This window comes from Exophiala aquamarina, assembly GCF_000709125.1.
Source record: "Exophiala aquamarina CBS 119918 chromosome Unknown aczIA-supercont1.2, whole genome shotgun sequence".
Lineage (NCBI taxonomy): Eukaryota > Fungi > Ascomycota > Eurotiomycetes > Chaetothyriales > Herpotrichiellaceae > Exophiala > Exophiala aquamarina.
In genome coordinates, this window is record NW_013550586.1 from 3,281,841 (window position 1) to 3,305,281 (window position 23,441).

Sequence of the window (23,441 nt, forward strand, 5' to 3'; positions counted from 1 at the left end):
TCTTGACTAATTTGTGCTTCATGGAGTCCTTCTACGTCCCGCCCTATGCCGAAAAGACCCCTTGCTACAACCCATGTGCATCTACTCGTAGCCTCGTAGGTAGCTTTTCCATATCGAGAAACCAGGATCTCCATGGCTTCCCCAAAAACTTTGAAGGGTCACAGTCTCGACGTGAAAGCCTGTAACACAACCCACGCCTTTTTTGCATCCACTAGTACAGGGCCAAGCTTCTAGTCCTTTGTCTTCTGAGTACCACGAAGGAGACCAGTTCTTCTGGCAGCAATGAGACCGGCCTTTTGACCTTGAGCAGCGTATCTGGAGATGGTGGAGGCTTTACCGATGTGCTGATGGTTACCACCACCGTGAGGATGGTCGACAGGGTTCATAGCAACACCACGAGTCTTGGGCCAGGAGTTCCGCTTGACGGCGAACTTGTGCTTTGCGCGTGATGCCTCTGTAGGATTGTTAGTACGCTGTTTCCACCATCTTAGTTTCACCATCACATACTCAACATTGGCTTGTCTGTACGACCACCACCTGCCACGATCCCGACCATTCCTCTGGCTGAGCTGAGAATGACTTTCTTCGCGCCACTGGGAAGCTTGACTCGAGTCTTTCCCTCGTCGGGGTTGTGTCCAATCACTGTGACATAGTTGCCAGATGTTCGTCCCAAAGCACCTCGATCACCAGTCTTCTCTTCCACATTCGACACCACCGTACCCTCGGGGAGTTGTCCGACTGGGAGGATGTTTCCGACCGTCAGGGCGGCGTTCTTTCCAGCGTAGATGAATTGACCAGTGTACAAGCCTTCGTTTGCGATGAATGTCTCGGTTCGGTCCTTGAATTTGTACTGTATGTCATATTGTGTGAGTCTTTCGGTCTAGGTATGGGGATCTGCATTCTTACAGGACTGCGGAATTGAACTCGTGCGAGGGGAGCCCCACGGCCGGGATCATGGATAATCTCCTTTACTATGCCTCGGAGGTACTATAAAATAACATGGTTAGTCTTCTTTTGTCCAAAAATTGCAACGCAGGTTTGTCTCAAGGGAAGACGGTTCGGTTCGTAGGTGAGAAATCGATCGCAGGGAGGGAATAAGTACCCCGTGGGCTTCGGCATAATCGAGCTGTCGGAACTTGGCAGGAGCTTTGTTCAATCTGGTGTGTGCGGCTAGGAAAAAGAGTCAGTATTATCTCGAATCAAGCCAGGAGGATGAAAATTGGGCAAGGGCGCATTTTCGGGATTTTGGAAGAGGAATTGCATTCAGGAATGGTCATGGATGTCGGGAGACTGACTGAATATAGAGCCGCGACCCTTTCGCTGATTTCTGATGACTCGACCCATGGCAGGCAGAGATCAACTTGAGGCGTTGAAGTCTTGAGATAGAGGGTGAAGCCGGAGTAGGAAAGTTCGTTTGATTCTATGATCGCACTTGGTTGCAGTGTGCGAAAATCCCAAATGAGGACTAGCTCCTATCGCTCTTGGCGTCGAAGTCATGTGACATGCCTAAGTTCCTCGGAGTCGATTTCGATTCTTTACTTCTTGAGCCTTGACCCTGTACCTTTTTAATGTCTACAATCGAGCTTCTTGTGTCATGGTGGTACATAAGTCGAGCCCTACTGTCGAAGATTGCTTGGTCCAGTGGCGAGAAAAGCCATTCCATCGAGACATAGAAAGAGGACTCCTGCTTCCCGGCATCACATTGGAACGAAAGCTGCACCGATCCGCTAACGCCTTCTCGACTGCATTACCAGTATCTCTATGAGGACACCGCGGCGCTTCAGGTATGAGCGCTAGAGATCACGAAAAGGATCTGGTTGCTGTTTGTGGGCCTCGATTCCACACTGGGCCTGGCTGCGATGCAGAGTGAATTTTGATTGTATTTATTTGCATGCCAGACACCTTTGTTACGCAAGGCGTCCATATTAGAAGTAATGTTATGCTCACTGCTTTGTCCACATGTGAAACCAATGAAGGCAAAGCTCATCTAGCTGTACTGTTATTTGTGGTAATGCAGATGTTGGTGGAAGACTCAAGAAGACTCAGAGCGCACTTTAGAGTTTAGCGGCTCTAGGGAGGCTTGGAGTTCTTGGCGCAGCGTGTCTCAGCTTCAACATCCCAACCTCACCCACAGGCTTTCCCAGCTTCAGATGTCGCATCCTCATCGTCATGCTGTTATAACTTGTCTGAGAATGCAGGTTGGACTCTCGTCTATTTCTGGTAGAGGATATTATGGACTTCCAATGCACAAAATTTCAGTGCCACTACCCTGGAGCCTGTTTCCCTATCATTTCTCAAGCTGTTGAACAGGTAAGTCCATTTTGACATCAAATTGATGATGAGTTCTGCCGGACGCGTCTTTGTTGCCCATCTATCGAAATTTCCTCTCAGAAAGTGGTTGATCGAAACGGGTTTGGCGGACCCGGATCTCTTATTGGCTAGTCTCTGGGGGACAGGAACTCTGTCTGATAAGAATGAATGCCACGAAAACAAGCTGTCTTGAGTACACAGTCGCCCCCGCCAGTTACCAGAGTCTAGAAACCCTGGGCATCTCTCTGAGACTTATCACTGCTGCGTTTTCGCTGGCAGATTCACGTGGTCCCATGCAGGATTACTGGTCTAAGCCGCCGACTAAAATTCCTTCAAGAGGACATCACGGGCGTTCTGCGGCTTAAACTGCCGTGCGACGACATCACCACAAGGATATCTTCAAGAATCAGCAGCATTTTGTTTGACTGAGTTGGGGATTCGACAACGACGTTATTGACACACATCTCCCAAACGGACTGGGCCGATGCCAGCATTTGAAAGCAGCTATTTCGGGCATAGTAATTCCTCGCCAAAGCAACAGGTATTCATGTTACTTGTTGGAAATGAAAACTCTCGAGAGTCAACGTGTGCGATGCTGTCACTCGGAGAACCCCGCGAGTGGAATTTTCTGTGCCCAATTTTGCAGATACAGGGCTGGATGCCATTTTCAAATATGGAATATACGCGCTCAGCTCCTCTGAGATACAATGGCAGCTATAGCCTATAGCCTGCTTTGCGAAGCACAGGCAATTCGCGGGGCTGTGGCATGCTGTTCAACACTCCGGCGCGCTTCATTTGTTGAGTTTTGAGTTGTGCTTGGCACATGTTACGCACCGATTTCAATAAGAAGCTTCCAACAAGTCTTCGAAGGAGAGGTATGGATCTGGAGCATTTGCATGAATGAAAGGAGGGGAGTCTTATGCTGCCTGCGAACGATGCTGGTGCTGGTCCCGAGCCACGAAGCTGGGGCAGGATGTCAAATATGCTGGCATAACTTGGCCAGGGCGCAGCCTTCCTCACGCGCCAAGTTGATGTACATTCTGCTAGTAGAAAGTGGAAGTGGTAGCTTGCTGGCAACCAGACCGCTTCCCATTTCCCGCTTCGGCCAGACTTCCACTACTGCGTAATTTCCAACCTTCCTTCCTCAACCCACCCACGACGTAGCGCAATTTATTATCAGTATATCTTCGTTCCTCTTGCCATGGCTGACTCGGATTCGTCACCATTGTCTTCGGCTCCTTCGAGCGACGATGAGGAGATGGTCCTCAAAATGGCCAAACCCACTGGGTTAAATCGCTATTTCAAGCCTGCACCAAAAGACGAACCTGCTCCAGAACCTCCTAAACGCGCCCCTTCACCCCCTCACGACTATACTCTAGCTGACAATGAAGCAATCGCGTTCCTTGTCATGTTCAGAAGTCGTTTCAGCGACGCGTTTCCCAAGTCCCTCCCACATTATGGCCCCCAAGACATTGAAAGAGGGGTTCAGGGTGAATTTCCAGACGAACACGCGGAAAGGCTTCTCTGCGCGTTGTTGGGCTTGGTGTTGAATCGCAAGAAAGATGTTGAGTCAGTTGCCCCAAGTGATGCATTGAGTGCGCATCTTTGTCGCTAATTGTTCTCTCGCAGACGCGGCCACCATGGACGAGCACTTGAAGATGCGATTTCTACAAACCAACACCAGTGGTTAGCTGTGTGGAATGGTGTCAATCCCATCCATGGTGGAAAAAGCTTCAATAACATGACTCCCGAAGAGCGCGTAGGTTTCTTAAAATCTTTAAACTTGTACACTGTCTGACTGCAGCACAGTTAAATCTACTCAAAGCTCTTGCCCTTTGGTCGTTAAACCAGTCAGAAGCCGTCCAAGCGATACTCAAAGACTCCTACAAACAAACCCGTCGCGACGATGATCGTAATCAACCCCGAAGCGTCCAACCATGGTTTTCCGATCAATATCGTCGCAAATATTGGCTTGTAGAGGGCCTCGAGGACTCCCATTTCAGGATTTACAGAGAAAATGACGGGAAGACTGCAAAAACAAATACCTGGTTCAGCATCGCAGGCTCAATCCCTGAAGTTGCTGCACTAGCCGACAAATTTGGCGATGAGCATACTCAGAACTCCAAGGTCATCAGCGATAAATTAAGATCTGCAATCCCAAGATTTGAGGCTGGAGATGAGGTATGGCTATCGCATAGTTCCACGTATGTGCAAATCATTAACGTTGATACAGAAACGAAAACGTCGTGACTACCGCCTGGCACGAAAAGCCGCGTTTGCTCGACCCGAACCAGGATATTCACTATACGAAGGGCGGACACGCGGCAAAAGAATGAAATACACATTTTCAGATGAAGAGTATGACTCTGATGAAATGTCCACCAAGCGTTCGACGAGGAACTCCGGCTTCTCTACACCCCTCGAAACTGGACCAACGATCACAGCAAGTGGCAGATATGTCAAGTCTAGAGTAGGCGGTATGTACGGAGAGAGCATGCTGGTCGACCAGCGCAAAGAGCTAGATAAGACCACAGGGGAAGACCACTTTACCGAAACTAGCGAAGATATGCCCACAACAGCACCCAGTGGACGAGGGCCTAGACTGTCCAGGTCCGGTAGACCGATGAGACCTGCTCGGAACCCCTTCAACGACGGCGCTGGTTCCGATAGTGACGAGGACCAGACTTCAGGCAGGGAGTGGAGCGGCAACGAAGATGAGCCGGACGAGTCTGAGCCAGAGTTCGACCGCGAAGACGAAGATGACGAAGATGATCAAATGAGCGAGCGACGCTTGGATACAGACGATATTGACGATGACGACAACACACAAGAGTCCTTGGTGGTGCAGCTGAGGTATCGCAAGGGCCAAGATGAACCCAGGACTTCTTCTGCAGAGCGAGGACCACCGTTGCAAGAATCAAACGGCAATTCGATCAACAGCAGCGCATACAGAGCCATCGCCGCAAAATCCTCCCCGGTCGTCGCCGACACCATCGATGTCACGCGTCGCATCAATGTGAATGGAATCAACGGCATGACAGAGGGCCCACTAAACAGCGGGAATTCGCTCAGCACAATGAATGGCAATGTGAGTGGAAACGGAAACGCCAGCGAGGACGAGAACTGCGATAAGCCTCGAGATGGCATCCCAAACCCACGCCCTCAGCGGATGGCCTCCGTCCAAGTTCCTTTGCAGCCCATGGATGTGTCATGAATAATGAAGCACGGCCTCCTTTCCGAGACACAGGGGCTGGATGTGGAAAAGCAATAGCCCGAGCTCTGTCTCACTCTCCAGCACGACACGAGATGAAACGATTTGAGATACCTAAATACCATGAGGACCGAGTCCCAGTTAGACTGAGAGTTATGGTCAGAGAAGTCTAACGTGTTAAAAAGTTTCTTCCCCCGCCCCCCACTCTACGCCGGCCGGTCACTGTATGGGTGTTCCACGAATTTTTCGGTCAGCTGGGAAGGAGCGGGTAACGGAATGAATGCGGGATGGAATGGAGCAACAAAATCCTGGCCGTCCAAAGACTTTGGCCAGCTGAGAGTGAACACTGTACCTATATAGGTCGCGGACTAGCAGTAAGAGTAGTATAGTAGGCACTCAATCACCGAACCTTGGAAGACCAAAACCTTGGACATAGATTCGGAAGCCACATAGCACCCTCATAATTGAAATCTGCCAACGTGGATGTTACGTAGGCGAGGTTGGCAGGCGATCATGATAGAAGGTGAACATCAGTCTTTGGTCAATGCATGGCGAGATTTCCACCCTGGCATTCGCGGATATGGATCTTTACAATACGTAAACACAGGTCTCGGGTTATTTCCCCCTTGACAGCCCTTTCACTTCAGCGTCTTTACCATCATGCCAACGATGTCTTGCTTCCTTTGTTTTTACAGCTTTCGAATTATCATGATTGTTTTCTCAGCGACATAACCACCTTTTTTCACATCAACCTGACCTTGCTCAAATACAGGCAACCTGCTAGCAATAACATAAACCCCCCCCCCCCTCTCTCTCTCTCTCTCTCACACACATATGCGTTAGCATTGCCTTCCATCATTGGCACACTCAAAACTGTCTAGCCGCCCCGCCAACTGCAACTGCCAAAAGGACTAGAAGCTTTTGTCCATACATTGCAGTTTTCTGTGTTCCAGTATTGTTGATTGGGGGTGTGATCGACGCAGTCGGGATGATAACATTTGTGATAATAGGAAAGTTCCCATCACTTGTCCCAGTCCCGATAATGGTGGTATTCTGTGGTTGTCCGTAACCACTGCCAGTGGAATTGGGTGTAGGAAATGACGCATCTGTTCCCACCTCTGTTGCAGGAATAGCAGATCCTATTCCACTGCTTGTGTAAGGGGTCGGTAGGTGTAGTGTGGAAGTATGGGGCTGCTCTGAAGGGTCTTGACCATAAAGATTTCCTGATTGTCCATTGGGAAGGCTGTAGTCACCGGTAAAGAGGTTGGCTGAGCCGCCTGAGGCACAATGGTAGATTCCTGTGGTGATAGAACCGTAGGATCCATCTGGAAGATAATAGTTTGTGGTAAAGCGGTCCTAGAAGGAACATGTCAGTGTCAACTAGATCATTGTGGAATTGGCCCTAAATACCCAGCATAGCGGTACATTCCAAGTCCTCAGGAGCAAGCATTCAGTTGTCTCAGCACCTGTCACGGTCAGATCATCCATCGTTAAGGTAGCCTACATGGCAGACTTGCAGCAAAGAGCTTCCGGCAGATCATTCAACTGCAGTGATGGAACTTTGGGCTCTGTGACACGAAAGATCTGCGGATGTGTACCATCTTGAGGGTTGACGGTCGTAAGCAGGTTCATGTAGAGGTTAGCTAGATGAGCCTCGAGGAATCCAGCATCATGAGCCGATGTCCCGCGGGGAGAACAGACATTGTAGCCCTGGCCACAAGACTGACGGCCGTGGACTCCAGCACTGCAGAAAAAGAAATGAAAAAACAGATTGAGAGCAATGAGAGGCAATGCCGAGAACATATGGAAGAGCATGATGACTTCAGATACCTTTGGACTTCGGGGTTTCATAGATGTTTATGAATTGCACGCACAACCAGAAGGTGGTTCGCAAAGAGATTGAAGTGGAAACATATCAATGCGAAGTGCGAAGTGCAGAATCAGAATCAGGCAGCCACGAGTGTGTTTGTGGATGGAAGGAGCCATTTTTGAAAAGCTGGAGAGGCCGTCAGAAGGAAAGAGCGATTCGAGGGACATGGCATCCAGCAACAACGGCTCACTCAATTCCAGCATCTCAATGCTCCTCCTTCTTCCACCACCGTCCTCCATTTTATCGTGATCGACATCCGGAAATACAGTTGGGCATCTCAGCGCAGGAAGATGTTCTCTCACCCCTTCGCGGCATGGAAGTCGATCGAGCGTCGGCATGGTTGAGGTATTCCTCGACTCGCGACAAGCTACGAGCTTCGACTGACGAGAAAGAAGTTAAGCTCAACACGCCTTCCTGTTCGTTCAAATCGGATCAACATCGAGGAGCGAGGTGGGCTGCGGTCGTAGCCAGTTTGAGGTTTGAGGGCCTGGAGCATTCTTGTTGGCGCCAAAGTGACTAGCGCAGGCAACCTCATGACGATGCGCAATGCGTAAGTGCTACAGCCTCTGGAATGCTTTAGAATCATGGAAAATAGGCTCCAGGAGGTCATTTGCCTAGTAATTTTCTATATAAACTAGAACGGTGACCATAGAATAGAAGAAGACAGAAATCTCATCGACGCTGACTTGCCTGTATCGATTGGCCCGTACAAATTGCACAGTCCAAATCCTCCAACAATTCTTCCGTACTTCATATGTACCAGGGATGAGGTCCTTGCAATTAGTCCCGGAAAGGCGAAAATAACCAAGTCCTGGTTCGATACACAGCCTGGCACATCCTAGAAGTTAAATTGGAAGCGATTTTGTAGGTAGCCCCGCCTAATCGGAAGTGTCGTTGTCGCCATCAAGATCCTAAACTTTGCTTGAGGTGAAGCATTTGCCACGAGTGGTTATTGGGAATAAAAGTCAGCTTCGGTGAGGCTCAAGCTATTTGAAGTTCACTGTTTTTGAGTGCCTACCCTTGTCGATAATTGATCTAGGAAAGAGCGTTTCTATGTGTTGACCAGCCAAAGGAATGGACGAAATGGTAATCGAGATTGTTATCAAACTAAATGATCGACCTTTCTCCTTTTCTGAAGGGCAAATGGCATGTTCAGGAGAAGGCACTTCTTGCTGATCAAAATTCTCGATATTACATTATCTGGTTATCTAGCTATCTCATTTATTCGATTACTCGATTACTCAATTCAATCGCTATATGATCATGCCGCAATGGAAACAAGCAGGGCGAAGAAGATAACAACGCCGATATTAATGGCAGGGATGCTGGTGCTGCCAGCATTTGTGCCTCCACTAGAACTAGTAGTTGCTGCTGCGTCTGCCGATGTAGGAGTTAGGATGCTACTGGGAGCGGTGGATACTATGGTGGCTTCGCTGCGCTCGCCGCTAGTAGTGCTAAGCGCTTTACTGGTGGTCGAAAGAGTCATAGAGGTTTTGGTGCCGTTTGCTGTTGTACTTCCACACTCAACGACTGGAGCAATGGTAGCTGAGGTAGATACCGTCCCAGAGGGTGTGAAATTGCCAACCGTTGCGTAGTCTTGCACGGTCCCGCTGATGCTGGTGGGAATAACAGTCTGAAAGTCCGAATTGTCCGTCAGCGAGGCAACGGACTTGATCCAGGCTGCTGCTTCACCAGAGTACACATCATAGTAGCCAAGGTGAGTGGAGACTAGAGCATCGGATTTGTTGCCTGCACAGATTGGGTCGGGCTGAGAAGAGATGATCAGTAAGAAAATCGATTGTGTTTGCTAGAGACAGTGGAAAGCAGGGGCCTAGACGGAAACACATCGGACAAAACACTGAGAGGGAAATTGTAAGAGCACGATCGGAGGCTCACCTCCAGACACCAGTCACGCATGATGCCTGCGTACGCATCGAGTCCGGTCAACATAGCAGGATCTGTTCGCGGGAAGAGGCCGTCATAACTGGAGCCATTGCCGAAATTATACGGCTGATTCTTCGTGTGACGGGTGTTGCCAAAGATGATGACCGCGGAGACTGTAGGTGAGCGAGCCTGTTAGATCCCGCGATGGGTGAGAGGAGCACAACAACATGGGAAAACTTACGTCTGCTACCTGGGCTCGTGTTGGGGTCAAGTGCAGGGGTAGACGGCTGGATGCAACCATTGAACGAAACTCCACCTCCACCGCCGAGTATATCGGCGACGATCTGCCCTCCTTGAGAATACCCGGCAAGGATGAGCTTCGACTTGGGACACCGCTCCGCATACGATGTCAGCTGCTTGTGGCCAGCAACGGTCCCATCATATGTCGACTGACAGGATAGATCTGTGAAGAGCGCGGAATAGATGAGATTCTCATATCCACAATTGGCCAGACCATCACAGGTAGCCGCTACTAAATCGCCCTGACGTCCTGGGTAAGGTTCGTTATTACCACGGGCAAGAAAGAAGTGCACATCATCACAGGGTGTGCATGTTTGTGATACGGCAGAAGGAGCCAGCAAAAGCGACAGAATGACAAAGATCATCGGTGAGAAAATCATTGTAAACACAAAAACGAACGTATTGTAATGCCTTGGATGGAAAGAGAGAAAAGGGCAATAGAATAGCCAAAATGAGATAGACAATATGAAGCACAACACGAAGGCCCCTGGCGTTGACGCCTGCAAAGAAAAATATCAAATCTTGTAATTGTCTGCTGTGGATCCTGGACTATACCCGATTAGGGAACGGGCAAGACATTGTGCGGAGGCTAGCATCGCTCACGGCCAACCTAAACCCAAGCAGGATAAATGTTTGATAAGCTATGCCCGCCATGGATATCGAGTAGTTTGATAGGGCCCAGGTTCCCGATCCGAGGCTCTGACGCCTTGGAAGAAAATGCCGAAAACCTTTATTCCAGGAACCAAACTGTCAACGTCAAATCTGGCTGCATAGCCATTGCTCGGCGGGTGTCTTAGCGGGTGTTACATTCGAACCCAAGCTTCTAGTCTGTGAGAAGCGCAGCAACGATTGACTGTTTCACCTACCTCGAGCTGCACTTTCGCTCCTGATCCAATATTACGCGTAAATTTGCCAATGCCTGGTAGGCTGGTACCAACCCAAAGAAGGAAGTCGAAATATTGGCCGTGAGCGACCGAGATTTGAAGTCAAAAGACGGGATCAGAGCAAGGCAAGCTGCGAGGGTGTGCAAAGGTGGGTGGCAGCCTTGGGCAATCCCTGCCGACTCAGCATCCCAGACTAAGCTCGAAACAGTTACCTACCCAACACCCTGTCCCCTCAAACCATCACATCATTCCATGGGACCATGACTTGGTGCTGCAAGTGTCTAGTTTCATCAGAGGCGCTGATTGACGTAAACTGTCCGAGCGGATGTCGCAACCTCTAAAAGTGGCTCCTTCGCTGTACCGCATTGGGACTGGGTCCATCCGAATTTGAGAGAGGGCGAGCCTGGTTTCAACTGACAGACAGGGTTGGGCGAGGTTGAAGGGATTCTTAGTCGAAATTACCATCGGCCCAGACAGGAAGCTTAAGCCTCACGTCCATACCGCATGCTACAAACCGGTTCATTGCATTGGTCAATAACCGACCTGTCCAAAAAGGGCCACCTCTCACTATGTGGGGAATAGAGCAGAGGCTTTGCATCCCAAAGTACGGAGTACTCGTACCTAGTAACTATGGAGTAGCGCACCGCAATTCGGACTTCAGAGTAATCCTCGTTACGGATACCCAGGCTGATTGTCTGTGTCAAACCCAAGTGAGGACCCTAACTCATTCGCTCCACAAAATATGATGACGTCCACCCAATAAGTGCTCAATTGACCACCACGATCGACAGGAGATTGAAACTCAAGTGAGAGAAGTATTGAATCATCTGCGTACGGAGTACCATGTTGCCAGAAGATCCAAGTCATGTGCACAGTCAGACTTCGACTGGATTCACACGCCCGGGCCTGATGACCTGGCTCTGCGGGCGGGCGGCGTTTCTAACCGTTGAACCCCAGAGTTTAAGGCAAGCTACAGCCTTGCACCTGGCGCTTTTCAGATTCTAGGCCCACTGGATTCGTAACGGGCGACTGAGGGACCGCCGAACTCGCCGAGATCAAGGTACCAGTATCGATTCTGACGAGATGGGAGGAGAGGGATGTGGACAAGAACTACGAGTGCACTCCCTGTTTGGCTTCCTGGGAGAGTTTGCAACGGGCCCACGGCGCCATCCGACCACATCCCTGTCTCTAGGATCGACAACCAGAAGATGCCTTACATATGCAATTCTCCGCCGATCCCTCTGCATTGGGATTCTTCAAGATTGCACGCTCAAGGTTGTTGTACCACATCCCTACCCATTCAAGTAGAGATCTTCGATATCAAACCCTTCAGGCACAGACAACGGTTCTGTCCACACAGAAACTAGCCATGGTGCCACTACAACTCATCAACACAACTACCTCATACTCACCAAGAGCTGAGATCAAGTGTTCATCCATTACTCTGTTCGGATTGGTACGAAGCATGAATACAGTTTAGACAGCCTCGTTCGCAAATTATGTTCCGCTACGACGTACAAGACAAGAAGATGAAATGCTACCGAAGAAACGACTATAGTGCGAGCACGGTTTACCCCCTCTCCCCAGATCACCTCTATAGATCTATATAAACCAGTTCATCGAACCTCATCCTCTCTCATTCTTTCCTTATCAACCCAACAGCCACTACTCTGAACAAATAGTCCAGTCCACTCATTTGCACACTCACCCCAATACATTCATTTCAGCATACCACTTCTCTCAACCCCAATCCAACCAACCAACCAACCCACACACAAGTCAAAATGCGTGCCTCAATCATCATCTCCACCATCTTCGCCGCTTCTACGCTGGCCGCCCCTCTTGGTAAGTTCTTCGAAATCAGCCCAATGATTCAGTATAACACAACCCCCTTAAACTAACATTCTCTCCGACAGCTGCACCTGCCAAGCGCGACATCAGCCTTGACAACCTCGATGTCGGCACCGGTGGCGTGAATCTCGACGGACTCAATGTGGACCTCGTCGAGGACCTGGACCTGTCCAAGCGCCAACTCGGACTTGATCTTGGCGTGGACCTTGACCTGACACCCGTGACCGATCTCGTCGGCGGGCTTCTCAACACCGTCACTGGCCTCCTGCCCGGCCTGACCAGCGAGATCTCCTCGGTGGAGACACTCGTGGCTGGCCTGCTCGACGGAACCATCACGGACGTCGAGGGCACCATCACCCAGATCACGGCTCTTCTCAACGACGTCCTAGCGCAACTCGGCGGCCTCGACCTGGGGGATCTCGCCAGCCTGACCAAACGCCAAGTCAGCGCTGACGTCTCCGTCGATGCCGATCTCAGCTCGCTCGTCGACACCGTCACTGGCCTCGTCGACCAAGTCACCTCCCTCACCTCCCTTGTGGACGTCAGCTCCGTCCTGGGCCTCGTCAACGACGTGCTCAACACCCTTACCAGCCTGACCTCCGTCCTGGGTCTGAAGAAGCATTAAGTGCGTTCCTCAATCTTCAGTCTTTGTTCATTTTTCAGGCGTCCTTGACATCGGGATCGGGATTGTCAGGATAGAGTTCATCTCGCAGGGAGCATAAATATGTACTTTTTGTAATGTTTCGCATCACGAGGCACACCATGAGGGAGAGGCGAGTGCGGGAGGGGGTGGTGGAGCCAGTGGTGGCTGGCTTGTAACCAAACCAAGCCAATGGGACGAATATATAATAATACCAGAACATGCAATGCACAATATCAAGACAAAGCTATCTCGATGTTTACATGATACTCCGTACACCGAGACCCAGATCAAGTGCACCGCACCATTGAGACCATGGACAGCAACGAACGGACTGACCGGCTATGAAGACACAAAATCACCAAACCCTGCAACCGGCCAGGAGAGGAACATATTATAATACTATGTATAACGCCATACGGAACACTGTGCAAAGCATACCTGCACATGGCTCAAAACGTATCCATTGTATGCACCAAGACGTGGAGTGGTGACCGAACGCCCAGCTGAAGTACTTGACGACTCGAACCAGCACCAGATGTTGTTAAACCATAAGTATCTCTCTCCGCGGGACCATCAAGAGCCACCAAGTGACGGAACGTCCTTGCTTCGTTTTCTTTTGTAAATTCTGGTCGCTATAGTAGCAGATTGATTGTGATCGAGCAACCGATTTAAAAACTCCGCGAGCGTTTTTGGAGTAAGACCTAGGTATTTCTAGTTATTCACTTTCTGGTACAGACGGAGCTTCCAGGTTTTATATTTGGTTTCTTCGTTGTACATTTACGCAGCAGCAGCTCATAGGTTAAATGAATTTCTGCTTTGATTGGACTCTGACTCTAACCATGGTCGATATCTGCTCTCGCTCACTGATCGACTCCGAATTTTGCAATCAGGCTCGAGAGAGTGCGGTCATTCCATCATTCCATTTGTCCGCACACGGCAAAGAGGTAGCTACCCACGGCACATAACACTTGCATCCCAGTCGTCGAGTGAGAAGTAGACTTTAAGAATGTGTCTTCTGCAAGACGGCATACCAAGCATGCTTTGATCAACTACAGTGACCAAACCTCTTTTCACCACTGTTGGTTGGCATGCTGATCATGTTGATTGACCTCATCAGCCCAATCACCAGCAGCAGCAATGCCACTGTCGAAAGCTGGTAAACGACCTCCAACAAGTCCACCACCAGCACTGGCATGGCCGGCGCCTCGAGTATCTTCTTCTGCTGTGAGCGTCGATGCCGGATCGTATGTGCCAGGGGTAGTCTCGCGAGTAGCAAGATCAATACCAGAGTCCCAACCTTTGTCGCCGCTCTCGGTATTGGCAGGTAGGCTACTAGGGTTTAAAGTGTTGCCGGAAAGATGTGATCTTGCTGGTGCAACATTATCGCATCCTGTGTTGGTTTGTAGTGAGTCGCCGTTGGGAGGATTGTCCCATCCACCAGAAGCCATAGGCGCAGCGTCTGCATTTCCCGTATCCCATCCGCTACCACCACCCACTCCAGCACCGTCGTTGTTCCAGCCCTCACCGGTTCCAGCATCTTCACCGCCACCACCAGCTTCTTTTCTTCTCTTGGCTCTCTTCTCGGCCCGCTTTCTCTCAATTTCCTCTTGATTGCGTACACACCAGTCGTGCAAGTCTGCATCCAACTTCTCGTCTTGATCACGAAGCCAGGAGAGATACTTCATGTCAGCAGGGGTGTCTTCATCGGTGAGCTTGTAGCTCCACCAGGCATAGAAGATGCTGGCGGTGGCGATACCACGGACTTGGTCGCTGCAGTTGGCCAACTCAGGGTCATAGAGAAAGTACTCGACATGGTCCCAGCTCATCCGGACTTTACGGGCCACACCCAGCATGACCTTTGTCATATTGTCGGCGAAGTCACGCCCGGGGATTCCGAGGTAGTTGGCTGCTATTATAGCGTTGAGATACTTGAGGAAGACATCTGGGTCCTCTTGGTCAAACTAGAAGACGGAGTTTATAAGTCAGCCCGCGCGAAATGAGAACACAGTGGGGGACCAGATGGTCTGACCTTCTCAAAGTCGGCAGTTTTCTTCTCTTGAACGCTCGTTTTGATCCAGTCAAGAACATATTTGAGGCCCTTGACGTCGATACCGGTGACGGTGAAAGACTTGCTGTTGTTGTCCATGAGGTCATGACGAATACGGTCGCAGAAGATCATGGCGACCTCGCGAGAGAGTCTGCCATCAACTAGCTGCGAGGCGGAGTTTTTGTCTTTCTTGTAGAAGATGGAGATGTAGGTTGCGGTTTCCTCAAGGCTACGAGGTCAAACAATATCAGTCAATAGCCCCCAGTTGTAAAACGGGAGCAATTTTTTGATCCTTACGCTGTCAATTTTGCAGGGGGGATTCTCGGACCGCGATCTTCACGGCGTTCATTGGCAGAGTCCTCCATCATGTTCATGATGGATGGATGGAGTAGGCAGTGAGAAATAGGTGAAAGCGAGGTGGGTCTTTTCGATAAAGGCAGGGGAATGGTAGAATCTCAGAGTAAATAGCAGATTTCGGGTGTTGTGTTCGAGTTGGTGGGAGAGATGTGAACGGGGCACTGCAGAGTGAAGAAATAAATGCGCAGTTCAACCTGGAAGTAGCGGGAGCCCCAGTGGCAACTGCAACAAAGATCAAGCAGTGATCTCGATATGGATATCCCCTGTCACCATGCATCAACTTGACTCAGCTCAACGACCCCTCTCTTTTAATTGTGAAATATCTCAAACGAGAACAGCAGCGATACCCCTCCACTGCTACCACGACAAGGCTGTAAGATTTGGGCCTTCAGATCGGGCCGATCAACTGATTAACGCTGGTCAATGCAGATTAGAGGCTCCAAGGATGCAGAACGGAAGGGAACGGAAGGCCGCAGAACAAGACAGACAGAACAAACAAGGCCAGGCCTAGAAGAAATCCAACCATTCGGGAGGTATAGTACCAGATGCTGATGCAAAAGGGCGGGCAAAAGTCATCGGCTCAGTTGAAAATGGGTCTTTTCAGTTCAGTTCCTCCGGGATTCTAGCAAACCAGTTCTGCGCCATTGCTCTCATAGATCTCATTACAAGCCACATGAACTCCTCGTGCTCACCACGCAGACCTATCTTCTATTTCTTTCCACTCTTTTTGATGCCTTGCTGGCCGGCGTTCAGTGGTCCTTTGCCCTTGGCCTTGTCGGCCATTTCCTTTCGGGCTTTGGCATCTGGAGAAAATGGACTGTGTCAGTCTCGGAAGTCGTAAATCTTGGTCTGAGGTGGGCCTTGGGGGGTATAGGTACCGGCTTGCTGCTTGGCCTTGAAGGCAATCTCATCCTCATCCATGTCCTTCTTTTCCTTCTTCGGTGCCTTCAATGGCTTGACTTTGCCGCCTGGCCTGGAGGTCAGTCATCGACTTGATGAATGGTTGTTAACGGAACCCACCTTCACGACTTGCGCCACCCATGATGATATGTTGATGACTAGAGAATAGAGAATTCGTATGTAGGAGTACGACCTGTCGAGGACTCGAGGCTGAGGCGCGGCTGTCGAAGTAGTTAGTGGAGAAGATAAAGTAATGCCTCACCGAGTTGTCGCAGTCAAACTTGAAGTCAAGAGCGGCTTGGCATCAGCCCCACCTGCTGACTAAGCGGGAGGCACGCTTCTCTCGGGGTGCCTCGCTGAAGTAGCATGCTGTACTCCGAGTCGTAGTACGAGGGCGGTGATATTCCTGCTTCAGCAACAACTGCGTTACACTTAATTGTGTCTCAAAGATATATGTTTCGAATCAAAGAGTATCTATCTGCTCGTTCAATTGCTTGGGATCCCAATTATGTACCCTCGATCGACTGACTGATTGATTATGCCATAGCACAGAGCCCACGTCGCCATGCCCAACAACCGAAGCCCTCTATCACACAAGTGAATATCCATCCATGTGCATGTCCTTAGCTAAAGAGATCGTGAGATCCTGCGTATTCGATTCTCCTTGGTACATCCGAGCTAGAAAAAAATCGATTAAAGAAACTCCGTGCTCCATCTGGAGCACCGCAATCCCATCCATTTTGTTCCGATATTCAACTCTCGTTCCTCCAACGCCCTCGCTCGTGTTGTCCCAACCCTGGGAAACTAGGTGTCCAAATGAAACGGGGGGCAGAGAAAATTAAACCTGCGTGTGCGTTGTACTTTGTTGATACATTGTGATCCGTTGCATTGTGTCGCTTCGATTGGCTTCGCTGTGAGAATTTCAAGACAAAGAAAATGAGATGATGTCGTTGGTCGTGGGCGATTGCCATTATGTCAACCGCCAGAAAAATAAACCCGGGTAGGCAGCAAACCTCAGGTAGTCACTCTCTTGATCCATAACCCCGTAGGTTGCTCGTAGAAGTCTTCCTTGTCCAAGCGCTTTTGCACCCGGTGCAACCTCAATCCAGTTTCGTGTTCTTCGTTGGTGATTTCTTGCAGTTCCATGCCCAGATTGATGATCATCTTGTCAACTTCCTTCCGCTTCCGTGCATCATAAACAATGGCATACTTCTTCAACGACCCACGTAGTTCATTAATGATCTTGTTGGTGTTTCTCTTCCGTCGGGCTAGGTCTTCCATTCGAGCCTCAAGCGTTGAGACTTTGTCCCCAGCGGATGCTTCAACGGGTGTGGGCGGAAGGGACTTCGTTATCGAGGCTCCTGTCGTCATACTGGCCGATCGGACCTTATCCGCACCAACGGCCTTGCGAAGTATGCTAGAACTAGATTTCCGTACACCGATGTTTCCAAAAGGAGAGACCCCATTGTAGGCATCGTAGCTCCTCGCACTGTTGTTTGCGGCGACCCGTTTGCGAAGCATGATTGGTGGTGGCACCGTGGAGGATTCGTTCATTGGTACAGGACTGCTGGTGAATTGAGCTCGCGATACTGGACTCTGAGGGGCGGCCTGGTAGTCACCCACCTCACTCGTTGCATATGTGTTCCAACTAGAGGCGGTTTCCGTTTCGCGCTGTAGAGGCTTCGATTTGGTGTTTTCGCCGAGAGACTCTTGACTAGAATTCGCTCGATTTGGGTCGAATGAAGCGACCGAGCCAAGGGTTGGACTATCAGCACCGTATTCTAGGACGGTGGCGGCGCTCGGTGCAGGACTCGGTAAAGCATCAAATATAGCTTGTGGAGCCGGTCCGGGACTCTGGAAAGGGCTTTCAAGAGCTCGCAGATTACTCTCGGGCTCGGTTGGTGATAGTACAAGAGGTGTATTTCTTCCTTTCAGAGGAGCAACAGGTTTGAGTGAGTCTGCAGAAGGAACAGTTCTTATGGTTGCGAGCGGAGACTGAGCGGCTGGCATATCCTGCATCGGAGACTGGGAGCCCTCTTCCGCCTCCTCGACAGTGGGACTGACAACATTTCGTTCTGGCTTTTTACGCTGAAGGAGTAATAGTGGTTTTGTTCTTGCACTGGGAGTGTTCTTGACTGGCTCGACCAACGCGGTTCTTCCACTCGCACCTTTCCAGGCCGGACGTTCTACAGGATTATCCAGAGGATCATCTGTAGGTGGAGGAGATTTTCCCCATCCCGACTTCTTAACGGCTTCTCGTTCTTTAAGCCCTGCTAGGATCTGTCGCGTCCTCTCCTTTAATTGAGGGAATTGTGGCTCTGGTTGAGGTGCAGCTGAGCGATAGGACGAGGGTTTTCCCTTGTCAGGATCTGTAGGTTCGCCTGAATACGCATCCCATCTTGTCTCTCCACTTTTCGTTGCTTTGTGTGACCAGCGCTTCTTGATGGCCGGCTCCTCGGGCTTCAGGTTGGTGGCGATTGGGAGTGGTAGTCTCTTTGGAATTTGGGTCCGCTTTCCTGACTCTGATCGCGGTTGTTGAGCTGCAGTGGGGAAGTTAGGCTCAATCGGAGAGACCAGGGAGCTGTTGGAATCGGTGTGAAGATGCAGCGTCTCTTTGCTACTTATAGGCGACACAGATTCGGGCTCAGATGTAGGCCTTTCATTATGAATATTGCGGTCGGTAGCAGGCTGCTGGTAGAAGTGGGAGGAAACGGGGGAGACAGGGTCATTCGAGTAGACTGAGTCACGCTCGTACGTGGGCGGAACAGCACGACTATGGTAGAAAGAAAGACGTCAGCAAATGCACAGACCCGGAGAGATTGGGTGGATGTTACAAAGGTAATTCTGGTAGACCCTGGTGTACACTGCTCCTTCGACTGTTCCGACTGTATAAAGACTCTACCTCATGGATCGTCTCGAGGTAACGATCGTCCATGGTGGGCTCCGGATAGGCATGATAACCCATCTGGGGCTCGGGATCGTTGTTTCTCCTGTACATTTTGACTTCCGATGACGATGGTGGTGCGTACGACTCAGAAATACCCTGTGACAGTTGGATACTGGTTGCGCCGGGGGAACAGACGATCGTTCATAACGAACAAGGCCAGAGCAGGTCGCAAAAGCGGAGGGGTGAGATGTGAGAGGTGAGAGGTGAGGTGAGACGGTTGGTTTCGCAGCGAAGAGGGCCGCGGCGCAGTGAAGTGTCACTTTCAATACCAGTGAGAAAGCAATTAAGTCAGATCAGTACTCCATAGTGGGCAGGGTTCAAAAAGGGAGCGGTTGTTCAATGTCTGTGAATCCGTGATAGCGATAGAAGCAAAGCAGAGGCCCAGGGGTGGGTTCGGGAGTCGAGGGTTCGCTTGAGAATGGAAACAGGTGATGTCGGTGATTGGCTGGGGTTGTGTGGCAGCAAATGTGAAACAAAGAGGAAATATTTCAGGGTCAAGAGAAAGGGAGGGCTTGCCGGTTCTGGATAGGCCTCAGGCACAGCCTCAACTCAACCTTGTATAGCAAGAGTGCGATTGAGATGAACTGAAGATATGGATGCGAACAAGAATAGCTTGACTACTATATACCATCCCATACCAGATAATGACTTAGGATGGTAGTGTTGGTGTTGGTGTCTATTTGGGGGGTCACGAGTTGGGCGCGTGAAACACCCACAGACGCAACAATATAAATAGCACAGTCAAGAATCAAACCACAACGGACCGAATAGTGGCGATAAGAGACGTGGCAGCGGGTGTTGGCAGTGTTGGCACATGTGGCGTCCTGTGGCTTCATGCACGCGAAACAGCTTCCAACGCAAATAGCAAATGGCCATGTAATTATATTACTGTACTCGTTATATCGTTGCGTTGCTTACATCCTGTGGCTACTATTACTACTCGTAACATAGTGACACTCTCAATCAATCCTGATGCTTTCGACTTCCCTGCCGACCAATAGTCAGAAATGGTGCAAATCCCAATGCCAACACTCCTCCCACCAATGACACCCAGAATGTTGCTTGATATGGCCTCCATCGGTTGTTTTCTTCCCCCCCGGCACTGTTGTAGATGCTGGTTTGTATCCCAATTCCCACAGTAGCCGCCAGACGAATGACCGTATTGAAAAGCCCTCCTGCGACCGATTGTTGGTCCGAAGGAAGACTCGACATTACGTACATATTCGTCACCGTGAATTCTAGATCCTGAGAGAGCACCGCGAACAACTGTGCCGGAAAGAACAATGCCCAGTAGGAGATACTTCGAGATGTGGCGCTGTACAGTGCACATGAAACCACATGCGCCGCGGCTCCGACGAGCATGATCGACTTATTGCTGACTCGGTGCATGATGAGAGCCGCAAGCACGTTGACTAGGATTCCGCCGATTCCTGAGGGGAGTAACCGTACTGCGACCATCAACGGAGACACACCCTCAGTCCGCTGCCATGCAAGTGACGCCCAGAACATATTGCCAGAGAATCCGTAAAATCCCAGAGACAGGACAATCACCACCAAGCTGAAGTTGCGATCGCGCCATACCGCCAATGGCATGAGAGGGTACCGAAACACGCTCTGCCAGTAGACAAATCCCACAGACAGAACCACGCCCACCACCAGCAGGGCTATCACGTATGACGATCCCCAACCACCTGTAGTGTCCCCACCCATAGTCAACGCAGCTGTGAACATGGCCACTCCCACGACGGCGAGCAGAGCTCCAAGGACGTCGAATTTGACAAATGTGGCAACATTGAACCCTCCAAGCTGTTGCTCGGTGTCGGGTGGCGTGGTCCACCAAGCTGCGACGAAGAAGAACGCATACATGACTGACATGGCCCAAAACGCCGTCCTCCAAGTCGAGACTTCCATCGTCACTCCTGCGATGAACGCGCCCAGCACGAACCCCACTGGATTTCCAGCACTGAAACAGGCGAAGGCTCGGTTCTTCCGCCGTGAAGGCTTCTCGTACACTGCACCTAACTTCCCAATGGCCGGCGGAACCGATGCAGCCGAACTCAAGCCTGCCAATCCGCAGAACACGTCCATATAGACCGCATTCGTGGCAAATCCAGCTACTAGAAGGCAGATGCTGAAAAATCCAATGCTCACCAAGAACAAAATTCGCCTGCCGAAAAGGTCGGCGACGCGACCGAAGAACAGCAGAAACGTGCCGGCAGAGAGCGTCTGCGCGGCGCTTAACCATGTCACCTCAGCAGCTGTCATATTCAGGTCTCTGCCGATGAAGCTGGTCATGCACAGCAGCGCTCCTGTGAATATGGAGCTTTGTCCCACCGCGACGGTGGTCGTCAGGACAAATAGAACTTCCTGCAAAAGGCTGCTGAAGCAAGCAGGCCGACTTCCATTGGGATTGGTGTCAATCCTTTCGAGAGGAACACCAATTGAAGAACTAGACTCAACGACAGAGAGTTCGACATTCTGTGCGTTGACGTCGAGGTCAGTAGCTGGTTGTTGGACGGTGACCTCGCTGGCCACGCCCATGGTGACTAAACTTGGCTCCTTCGGGAGCTTCACAGTCGACAATGTACCCCTCTTATCGAATTCAACTCTTGGTGCTTCATCTCAGCCTGTGCAACTAAAGGTCAAGCGGGAAGGTCGAAAAGAGTTTTAGAAGTCAAGTAATATTATTGCTGATGAAGAGACCCCTAGATCAGGGTCTAACCCCACCGGATCGGTTGCAATTCCGCTTTGCTCGTGTAATCCGCTCCCAGCGAATAAGAGGCTGCCACAATTTATCAGCAGATCTAGCTAGATGGTAAACAAAGTCCCGGCTGGCTGTACTAAGTAGTGACTAGTATTAATTACCTCTATTGACTAGGGGCTAGTGCACACGAAGTTGATACATCGGCTTTGTCTGGAAATCTCAGTACCTCATATTTGGTACGGAGTATTGCTACTACTCATCAGCCATCCCACCGGCCTTTGTGAATGACGATTTGTAAAGCCAGTCCCATTCATCCGAGAGGGATACGCATGCACAAACCGTAAATCAAGTTGACAGCATCTCCCGTGCGTACTCTTATCGTTTACAGCAAGTTCATAATCTTTGTCATCCTGTTCAATTTTTATGTTCAACTTGGTCTTTCCAGTCATTCAACTATAGCGCAAAGTTGATCACCTCTCTCTGTAATAGGAGAGCCGGGAGAGCTGTCAATGAAGAAATATCATCACGAGGCTGCAACGACGCGCACTTCCACCACACTTCTCGGAATTCGGCATCATTACTCGCCTTGCCATCAGTAGCCTCATCAAGGACAATTGGTGACTGGTCAATTGGACTCACATATAGGGACACCGTGTCTGATGACTCCTCATCCGACCAGATCAGTGTAAAGTCGAGATCGATGGAGGCATATAAAGCAGCCGTCACAGTATCGAGTTTGAGGACTGGTCGCCGAGCTCTTCCTTCCGCCGGGTTTGAATTCTCCTCGTCACTTCCTGAAGCTGAGGTTGGGGACGGTGGTTGACCGGCAATCTCGTCCAGCACGAGGACGCTGTACACGCTCATAGAGCGACGAGGCGCATTTCCTTCTTCATCCTGGCCGTCCTCGCCTTCGCCTTCGCCAGCGCTGTTGATGCGGTGCTTCTCACTGGTTGGTCCATTTAACTGCCAATCTATCCAGAACGACCTCTCAATATCATTGGCGAAGTCCTTCATCACAGTGTCAGTATTTGATTGCTCGCAATCCTGTTATTCGAGAGTGTACGGCTGGTGGAGCCTCCTCACCTTTCCAATAAACAATTGGGATTGCTGGATGAATCCACAGAACTCCGCTTCAGAGATCGCCGAAGGTAGGGGCACCTCTTCTTCCCTCTTCTTCTTTCGTTGGCAAGAGCCTTTGCTCTTACGTTCTTTGAGACCGAGTTTCGCAGCTCAAAATCTGGGTCTTCTGTTGTACCTAAGAATAGGTACTGAATAAAAGGCAAAAGCTGAGATATTTTGATCGGGCCAGTTTTGGTAGACAACGAACGAGCTCCATTTAAAGGAATGCCCGGTGTTCATTGTGGTAGGTTCCGCTGTTATCTCGAGCTCCTTGTACGCTAGGTACATCTTTTCAACAATCAACAAGGGCTTTATTTGTCTCACGCCAGGATCTTGATGCACACACAATGGGCTTTCATATCGGAAAAGTCGACTCCTAGCCCGAGTCACACTGGACAACAAATATCCTTTGTT

At 50.3% G+C, this 23,441-nt stretch overlaps 8 protein-coding genes across 8 annotated transcripts; 1 reads left to right on the forward strand and 7 right to left on the reverse strand.

The window, feature by feature from the left end:
- Positions 1-230: 230 nt before the first annotated feature.
- Positions 231-1,344, reverse strand: A1O9_03002 (60S ribosomal protein L2; the record flags this gene model as incomplete). The annotated part of the gene is made up of 5 exons (XM_013408572.1): positions 231-454; positions 508-850; positions 907-987; positions 1,103-1,170; positions 1,296-1,344. The coding sequence occupies 5 exons, from the start codon at positions 1,342-1,344 to the stop codon at positions 231-233; spliced, it is 765 nt and encodes a 254-aa protein (XP_013264026.1).
- Positions 1,345-3,511: 2,167 nt separating this feature from the next.
- On the forward strand, positions 3,512-5,524 carry A1O9_03003 (uncharacterized protein; the record flags this gene model as incomplete). Its single annotated transcript, XM_013408573.1, has 4 exons — positions 3,512-3,879; positions 3,940-4,069; positions 4,120-4,491; positions 4,544-5,524. 4 exons carry the CDS (start codon positions 3,512-3,514, stop codon positions 5,522-5,524), a joined length of 1,851 nt encoding a protein of 616 aa, XP_013264027.1.
- Positions 5,525-6,388: 864 nt separating this feature from the next.
- On the reverse strand, positions 6,389-7,009 carry A1O9_03004 (uncharacterized protein; the record flags this gene model as incomplete). Its single annotated transcript, XM_013408574.1, has 2 exons — positions 6,389-6,877; positions 6,932-7,009. 2 exons carry the CDS (start codon positions 7,007-7,009, stop codon positions 6,389-6,391), a joined length of 567 nt encoding a protein of 188 aa, XP_013264028.1.
- A 1,643-nt stretch (positions 7,010-8,652) lies between these two features.
- On the reverse strand, positions 8,653-9,955 carry A1O9_03005 (uncharacterized protein; the record flags this gene model as incomplete). Its single annotated transcript, XM_013408575.1, has 3 exons — positions 8,653-9,159; positions 9,288-9,448; positions 9,517-9,955. 3 exons carry the CDS (start codon positions 9,953-9,955, stop codon positions 8,653-8,655), a joined length of 1,107 nt encoding a protein of 368 aa, XP_013264029.1.
- A 4,416-nt stretch (positions 9,956-14,371) lies between these two features.
- On the reverse strand, positions 14,372-15,365 carry A1O9_03006 (uncharacterized protein; the record flags this gene model as incomplete). Its single annotated transcript, XM_013408576.1, has 3 exons — positions 14,372-14,914; positions 14,983-15,229; positions 15,298-15,365. Coding segments are annotated over 3 exons (858 nt in total), but the record flags the coding sequence as incomplete, so codon positions are not given.
- Positions 15,366-16,065: 700 nt separating this feature from the next.
- Positions 16,066-16,399, reverse strand: A1O9_03007 (uncharacterized protein; the record flags this gene model as incomplete). Its single annotated transcript, XM_013408577.1, has 3 exons — positions 16,066-16,160; positions 16,236-16,325; positions 16,378-16,399. 3 exons carry the CDS (start codon positions 16,397-16,399, stop codon positions 16,066-16,068), a joined length of 207 nt encoding a protein of 68 aa, XP_013264031.1.
- An 872-nt stretch (positions 16,400-17,271) lies between these two features.
- Positions 17,272-19,255, reverse strand: A1O9_03008 (uncharacterized protein; the record flags this gene model as incomplete). The annotated part of the gene is made up of 2 exons (XM_013408578.1): positions 17,272-19,030; positions 19,092-19,255. The coding sequence occupies 2 exons, from the start codon at positions 19,253-19,255 to the stop codon at positions 17,272-17,274; spliced, it is 1,923 nt and encodes a 640-aa protein (XP_013264032.1).
- A 912-nt stretch (positions 19,256-20,167) lies between these two features.
- On the reverse strand, positions 20,168-21,745 carry A1O9_03009 (uncharacterized protein; the record flags this gene model as incomplete). The annotated part of the gene is made up of 1 exon (XM_013408579.1): positions 20,168-21,745. The coding sequence occupies one exon, from the start codon at positions 21,743-21,745 to the stop codon at positions 20,168-20,170; it is 1,578 nt and encodes a 525-aa protein (XP_013264033.1).
- Positions 21,746-23,441: the final 1,696 nt, after the last annotated feature.